Source organism: Myotis brandtii, unplaced genomic scaffold (assembly GCF_000412655.1).
Source record: "Myotis brandtii unplaced genomic scaffold, ASM41265v1 scaffold397, whole genome shotgun sequence".
Lineage (NCBI taxonomy): Eukaryota > Metazoa > Chordata > Mammalia > Chiroptera > Vespertilionidae > Myotis > Myotis brandtii.
Genome location: NW_005365229.1, coordinates 397,027 through 404,992, shown reverse-complemented (window position 1 = coordinate 404,992; position 7,966 = coordinate 397,027). Strand labels below are relative to the sequence as shown.

General features: G+C 51.8%; 1 protein-coding gene across 3 annotated transcripts in view; it reads left to right on the top strand.

Annotated features, from left to right (window-relative positions):
* Positions 1–7,966, top strand: part of METTL22 (methyltransferase like 22) — a 16,003-nt gene continuing 8,037 nt past the window's right edge. For 2 of the 3 annotated variants that reach the window (XM_005872923.2, XM_014545095.1), the window contains exons 1-5: positions 1–42; positions 580–744; positions 2,190–2,570; positions 4,949–4,989; positions 5,078–5,222. In XM_005872923.2, coding sequence (XP_005872985.1) covers positions 639–744; positions 2,190–2,570; positions 4,949–4,989; positions 5,078–5,222 — 673 coding nt within the window. In that variant the 5' untranslated portion in view covers positions 1–42; positions 580–638. Of the gene's footprint in view, positions 43–78; positions 192–579; positions 745–2,189; positions 2,571–4,948; positions 4,990–5,077; positions 5,223–7,966 lie in introns of those variants that run through there. The other variant, XM_005872924.2, reaches the window with a different exon arrangement.

Genomic DNA, 7,966 nt, shown 5'->3' with positions numbered 1-7,966 from the left:
AGGGGCGGGTGGGACTCCGGGCTGCGGCCCGGCCCGGAGCGGGTAAGCCTGTGGGAGAGGTGGTGGGGCGAGGGAAGGGGCGGGGTCTCCTGGCACCAAGTCCCGTGTTCAAATCCCACCTCGGCCCTGAAGCCTCGGGTAGACAGAGCGAGCACGTGACAAAATGTTGATGGTCGTTGAATCACTAAGCAGTGAGTATGTGCTTACATGTCATACCCTCAACTTCCTTGTATGCTTAAAAATCCTCATAATAAACTTGGAAAAAGTTAAAAGGGAAAGGAAACTTTATGCCGAACATTAGAGATTACCACGACAATGAACACAGTGCAAACAAAATAGCACGATTCTGCGCGGATTCTTTGCCCTTGCCCGGCTCGGGGACTCCCTGGGACCAGGCTGCTGTCCCCATCCCAGGACGGTGCGGAGCCCGGGAAAGGGGCGCGCTCCCAGCCAGTTTCTTTAGGAAAAATTTAAAAGAAGGAAAGAGGAAAGCGCTTCCCCCAGGTGATACCGCGCTGCTACCACCTGGCTGGGGAGTTACTCTGTGCCGCCCCCTGTGGGGCCTGCTGTCCACCGCAGGTGCTGCTCTTTGACAATCAGCGCGGAGCCCGGGCCTTGGTAGCTGCTCCCACCCCACCATGGACGAGGTCACCTTCAAAAGTGACACTGTGCTCTCCGACGTCCACCTCTACACCCCCAACCAGAGACACCTCATGGTGCGGCTGAACAGCATGGGGCAGCCCGGTAAGGTCCTGCCTGGTGTGTGCGGAGGGGCCTGGCTCCCTGTGGACCCCAGTGTGTTTTCTCAGACTCATTTTGGGGGGAAAGGTTGGGAAGACTGGACGAACTGTTATCATCACACTATTAAGTGCTTTCTTTCCCTGAGGAAACTGCTTTGCTGAGCACCTGCTGGGTGCCAGGCAGAAGTGAATGGGCCGAGCTCTGCCTGGAGTCCAACAGGGAGACAGGGCCCTGGGGCTCCTGGGCACCGCCCTCCATCCCCTCTGCCCCTACCCCAGTCCAGCACTCTTCCTCCCTTGCTGGCTGCCTCTAGCTCCTCCCACCAGGGCTCCCTGGCTTTTCCCCTGCACTCTCCCCCACTCATTTCCCCAGACACCAAGGGATCTCTTGAAAATGTAGATCACATCGCTGCCCTGATTTAGACCTCCAGTGGCTTCCCCTTGCTCCTAGAGTAAAATCAGGCTCCTTGGCATAGCCTGCAAGGCCCAGCTCGCCGAGCCCCTGCCTCTGTGTCCACACTTATTTCCCTCTCCCTTACCGCTCTGTGCCCACTTTCCGCTCCTTTCTGCCCGTGACACACTGCACACACCTTCCTTCCTCAGTGCGTTTGCTTTTGCTGTTCACTCTGCCCAGAACATTCTTTCCTCTTCGCCCTGGCTCCCCAGATGTCGCGTCAGACGGACCCTCTCCGGCCACCCTTCCCACCTCCAATCACTGTGCAATTAGCTTGTTACTCTGGTGTGACTAAGAACTTCCCCTTCCCTCGTGTCTCAGTGTGGATTCCTGGATTCCGGAAACCGAGGCTCAGAATAGATAAGTGATTTGCCCAGGGTCAGGCAGCCTGGGGAGATGGAGGACTCCAGCCTAGGACTGTCCACCCAAGTCCTTGCTCCTCCCGCCTCCAGCCCGCCTCTCCTGACACACATCCTCTTACTGAAACTTGTCCCAGTGACTTCCTGGCCACCGGGTGGTGCGGGACACTTGGTATCCTTGTCCTGTCCTCCAGACCTTAAGTGGAAGAGTGTCGTGAGAAGGGCATCCGCTGAGGAGACCAGCAGACCAGGTGTGAGTCTTGCCTCCGCCTCAGCCACCTTCCAAGCTGTGTGGCCTTGTGGGCTCACTTAACTTCTCAGCCTCAGTTTCCATGTCCCTTAGACTGAGCCATTACTGCTGTCTTCATAGCCACTGTGAGGATGAAGTGAGATAATGTAGGCGAAGTGCCTCCATTGTCGATGCTCATCAAATGTACTAAGTAGCTGTCATCCTCGGTGGTGGTTGCGGCTGCTGTGGGGTCCCTAGTGTCATGGCTGAGTCAAACAGGCCTTTCCCACTGGCATGCGTATGCCTCCCCCTGGCCTCTACCATGCTTTCTAGAAGTCAGACATCAAGTTTTCCGAAAGGAGAGGAAGGGAGAGAGAAATAGTCTCCTTTTGTGTTTTGTCTTTCAGTTTTTCTGTCCCAGTTCAAGCTTTTGTGGAACCAGGACTCTCAGACAGACTCGGGGACCATGGGAGGTGATCATAGAGATGTCCCCATAGAGGAGACTCCGGCTAGGACAGGCAGCACCGGGTCCCCTCCTGGGCATGGCCACAGCGGTGCAGGTTTCCCCCTCCAGGCCGGTGTCCACGCCGCTGGACAGGAAGGGACGGGAGCTCAGCTGGACGAGGATGGGGATTTGGATGTTGTGAGAAGACCACGAGCTGCCTCTGACCCCGACCCTGTATGGCCTCCGAGAGACAAGGTACACCCCATGATTCTAGCGCAGGAAGAAGAGGACGTCCTGGGAGACAAAGCACAGGAGAGCAGCACCCACAATATCATCAAAATAGGTAAATGAAGGTCTTGCTCGTCTGCCACCAAGGGGGCACCACAGTACTGATCAGGTCACGTGTCTGAGGCTGGCTCCGTGTTCAGGCCCGGGCCAGGCAATCATAGCGTTCTCCATCACCTCCTCCAGGACGCCCTCCGCTTTCTGCCTCCCACATTGATGTTCTGACCCAGCTGGCAGGCCAGTGGTGTGGGTCAGGGGGAGAGGGTGTGGAACACTGGGCTAGCTTTGCCGGCACCAGGGAGCCATGAGAGATTTTGGAGCGAGAATGTGGCACAGGGGCAAGGAGGTAGATCCAGGATTAATCTGGAAGAGTTTGTGGGCCAGTCAGATGGACCGGGAGCGGGGAGCTGGGAGCCAGGTGGGGAAGGAGAGGTGACAGAGTAGCAGGAGACGTGGGTCCAGAAAGAGGCTTCACCTCAGGCACAGGGGTGGAGCAGAGGGCTTTGGTGACGCCAGGATTTCAAATCCCCGGAAGTGCCAGGGTCTATATGGATCCGGGGCAGGAATGAGCCAGTGCTGGTTAGACACCTGTCGTGCTGTGATATTTTACCTACATCACCTCATGTAGTCTTCACAGCCCCCTCTGAGGGGAGTACGGATGAGGAAGTGACAAGCCCAAGGCCATGCTGCTTGGCGATGAATCCATGTGATCTCTCTGCACAGCCAGAACTCTCATCACCCCCAGCGCTGCTCATTTTGGGGAGAGGAGCTCTGGTTTGAGTCTGTTCATTGAGATCCAGGGTCCCTGATGGTGCTTGAGGACCCAAATAAACCTGGGCCTGGTTGGAGGCAGACAGACAGACAGACTAGCGGCTCTGACAGCCACCTGCCCACATGTTAACAGCCCGTTATTAAGTGCCTGCTGGCACCAGGAAGGCTGGTCCCAGCGAGTCCAGACACGGAACTCATGCCAGAACCTTGTTCTGTGTGTCCTGTGCATTACCTCTGGTCCTCACGGCCTTTCCAAGGATGAACATTCCCATTTCACAGAGGAGGGAGCTGAGGCTCAGAGGCATTAAACTTGTCTGAGCCATGATTCACACCCAGGTCTGTCTGATGCCACAGCCTGTGTTCTTACCCACGTATGTGATCAAAACATTGCAAACTTTTGTTTGGGGGACTGGCTCATTGGCTCATTTCACTCTCAATCCTCACTTGGCCTCCCTGCGGGGGTTGTGGGGGTGGTCAGGGGAAGAGAGGAGCAGACTTGGTTATTTCGTAAGTGTTTGGCCTCTGGTGTGCATGTGTTTAGTGTTCTGGGAACTTACCATCCTGCAAGCTAAAGATCAAGCCTCACAGGAAAGGGCTGGTGTGTGGCCTGCTCCCCACCCACCCATCTCCCTGTCTTCCGGTGCCAAAAGTTCACCTTTCTTTTTTTTTTTTTTTAAATATATTTTTATTGATTTCAGAGAGGAAGGAAGAGGGAGAGAGAGATGGAAACATCAGTGTCTTTATCTGTAAAACGGGTTGGTGATAACTACGCAAAGGGCCGTTGTGAGGGTCACGTAAAATCCCCTGTCCCAGCCCCAGGCCTGGCTCGGGGGAGGTGTCCATCCCTGAGGGACCTCCTAGGGCAGGCCCTCCTGGGGGGAGCATCACCCACGCTCCTTCCAACCTGGCTATCTCCTCCCCTCCTTAGTCCCTCCCGAGTCCCTCGGTCCTGAGCTTGGGGTTTGACTCTTGCACGTCCAGTAAGTGTGCGAAGCTACCCTGCTGTGCATGTGTTATGTGTTTAAATTTGATAGCCATTGCCATCTCGCTTGAAAATATACGAGCCAGTTCTTATTTAACAGCAAACATGTTTGCCATCATTCCTTTTTCTCCTTGGTCTCATATTTCTATTCTCTTCCCCCAACTGCCACCACCAGATTTTACCCTAACCTATTTTGTGCTTGTGAATACTTCTTACATCCTTCTCTTCACCCAGAAAAGGATGTAAAACTCAAAGCTTATTTTGTCAACTTCTCATGTGGCTCTAAGTGTAAGGAAATATCGTGGAATGAGCTGTGATTGTTATAAGCATACACTTGATCAAAACAACATTAGGGTGACAATTGTAGTAAACAGTTATTAAACATGAAAAGTGGAGTGTGGGTGTGTGTGGTTAGGTTGAGCCAAGGCCGATTGTGACCCTGGTCCTCAGGCTGTGGGGCAGAGGGTCCCAGCTCTCTGAGGGGGGGCCCTCGTGCCTGGACTGAGAGTGATGCTCCGATGCCCCTCCCAGCTAGTGGCACAGCCTGTGTTTCTGCTGCTCCCTAGAGGCCCGACCCCAATGCCCATCCCATCACGTGTGCAGCTTGCCATGCTCCTCCTCTGTGTTGTGTCCATCCCCATTTTCACAGCGGCCCTTTCTCTTTTGATTTCCGTCCTGTCCAGAACACACCATGGCCACGCCCCTGGAGGATGTTGGCAAGCAGGTGGGTAGGTCCTATCCACTTCCCGTGGCCCTGAAGGGTCTCTCCGGAGCCTCACGTCACCTGTCCTTCCTTGTCCATCTCCCTCCAGGTGTGGCGGGGTGCCCTGTTCCTGGCTGACTATATCCTGTTCCAACGGGACCTCTTCCAGGGACGCACCGTGCTGGAGCTCGGGGCGGGCACGGGGTTCACCAGCATCATTGCAGCCACCGCGGCGCAGACTGTGTATTGTACAGGTAACACCCACCATCTCAGCCTGAGAGGAAGCCGTCTCTTCACAAACCATGTACTGACTGTAAAAATGTGAGAGAGTGATGCCCTAGCCAGTTTGCTCATTGGTTAGAGCATCAGCCCACCGACGAAAGGGTCTCCGGTTCAATTCTGGTCAAACGTACCTCGGTTGCAGGCTCAGTCACCAGCCCCAGTCAGGGTGCATATGGGAGGCAACCAGTCGATGTGTCTCTCTCACACATCAATGTTTCTCTCTCCCTCCCTTCCACTGTCTCTAAAAACATATGGAAAAAATATCCTCAGGTGAAGATTAAAAAAAAAAAGTGAGAGAGAGGAATGGAAATGGGACGTTAGCTGCTACTGATTCTGCCTTCCTGTTCCGTGGTTTCTTCCACCCTTCCTTGTTTTCTCAATAATGTCAGAATGACCCAGCAACACCCAGTCCTTGGCAGCTGTAGTTCTGCTTCAGAAGATGCCAGGGGCTCTGCTGGTGCCCCTGATCACACCCCCGTGAAGGAGCAAACATCTCAGGAAACCACAAAGACTGTGCCTTTTATAAGGCTTAAAAACCAGCTTGTTATTTTTTCCCGCTTATAGAAACCTTGGTTACTCCTGTGGAGAAGAGCAAATTAAAATTACTCATAATTTTAGAATCCCAAGATTCAGTATGCAGTTTAGCGAGCACCTACTATGTGCCAGCTGTGGTTCTAGATGCAGGAGATCCAGGAATGAATAAAACAGATTAGGTTGGTGTCCTCAGGGAGCAAATGTTTTAGAACCTATATTTTAGCTGTATATTTCTTTTATAATCTATTTTCTTTTGTGTGTACATCAAGCATGTCAGATGCTTGGATTGTACATACTCCCAAACAATAGCTGCAATCAAACTATATATTCAGTACTATATCATCTAAAAATATTCAAAAAAAATTTTTTTTAATGTATTTTTATTGATTTCAGAGAGGAAGGGAGAGGGAGAGAGATAGAAACATCAATGATGAGTGAGAATCATACATCAAGCCCACAACCCGGGCAGGTGCCCTGACTGGGAAATGAACCATAACCTCTGGTTCATAAGTGGACACTCAACCACTGAGCTATGTCAGCCAGGCTTGAAAAAAATTTTTCTAAATATATATTTTATTGATTTTTTTTTTACAGAGAGGAAGGTAGAGGGATAGAGAGTTAGAAACATCGATGAGAGAGAAACCTCCTGCACGCCTCCCACTGGGGATGTGCCCACAACCAAGGTACATGCCCTTGACCGGAATCGAATCTGGGACCTCTCATTCCTCAGGCCAATGCTCTATCCACTGAGCCAAACCAGTCAGGGCTTGAAAACATTTTTAAGAGTATTTTCCCATGTCATTAAAAATTACTTATAAATAAGATTTTAATGACCAAGTAATGTTTCATCTTTTTTATTTTTACCATTTTCCTTTTGCTGGGCATTTTGGTTGTTCCCATGATATTTTTGTTTGTTTTGCATCTGTCAGTTACACTGCAATGAGCACCTTTGTTCACTGTTAGACTAGATTCCTACAAGTGTTCCCTTTCTTAGGCTTTTGATACATGTTGCCAACTGCTTTCTTTTTTAGTTTTTAATAACATTAGACTTACTCAGAAGTTGCTAAAATATTACACAAAGTGCCATGCACCCTTCACCAGCTCCCTTCAACAATAACATCTTGCATAACCTAGTTGCTGAAAACCAGCAAATTGACATGAGCGACTGTCAGCCACACTCCTGACGTGCCCAACCTGCTCTTGTAGAGCGTTCACAGCTTATAAGACAGTGTTAGCTCATCGGGCAAGTGCTGTCATTATGTTCTGAACCTTTAATGTCCACTTGAAAATGGTGACTGCTGAGGTTTGCCTTTCATTGGTTCCTAGGTCCCATTTTCATAGGCTGCATCCCTTGCTCCTGAGACAGAGAAGAGGAAGGCAGGGATGGCCTGTGATTGGGGCATGCTTTTCGGGTATCCTAAGTCAACCGAGTCAGAAGTGTGCCGGCAGCCACCCTGTGTGATGCTCCAGTGAGCACTTCCCAGAGTCACACCTAATGCAACACCCCAGAGCTGTGCTCTCTGCCTAGTGCCTCATAGCAGGACGTGATCAAGGTGTCTTATCCTTGAGAGGGATTTACCACCATGAAGAAGAGAGCGTGCCCTGGGATGGCACATTACAGTTAATAAAACCTTCCATGTACATCAGGACCTGCTCCTAACTTCACAGTGAGTGGCCCTGGCAGTCGCCAGGGAGCGTGTTGCCATCCCTTTGTCCAAATGGGTAGACTGAGGCTAAGGTCGAAGGGCTGGCCAAGGTCATATGCGGTAAGGGGTCGGGGAACAACCCCAGGACTCCAGGGTCCCACCGCCACTCAGCCAGAGCTGCCCCTTTCTTATCTTTCATATGTTAGAGTCCCACATGAGATCTGGTTGGACAAAAACTATCATAGAGGGTCAAAAACTTCTGAGCCAGTTTTGTGCTGTCAGGCACACACCGTCAATATCCTCTCCACCCTGTGGCCCGGAGAAGGGACAGCTATGTGCCCTTTGAGAGCTGGGAGCGCTCCCTCTACCAGACTCTGCATGGTCCTGGGATAGAGACGGTAGTCTGGTCCCAGGGAGTCTGCAGTGGGCGGGATGGGGCGTCACAGCCACAGTGGCCTGGCAGGTATCCTTAACAAGACTTTGTACCTTCCACACATACGTTCTAATTGGAAAACATTGTTTTGGCACAGCGCTAC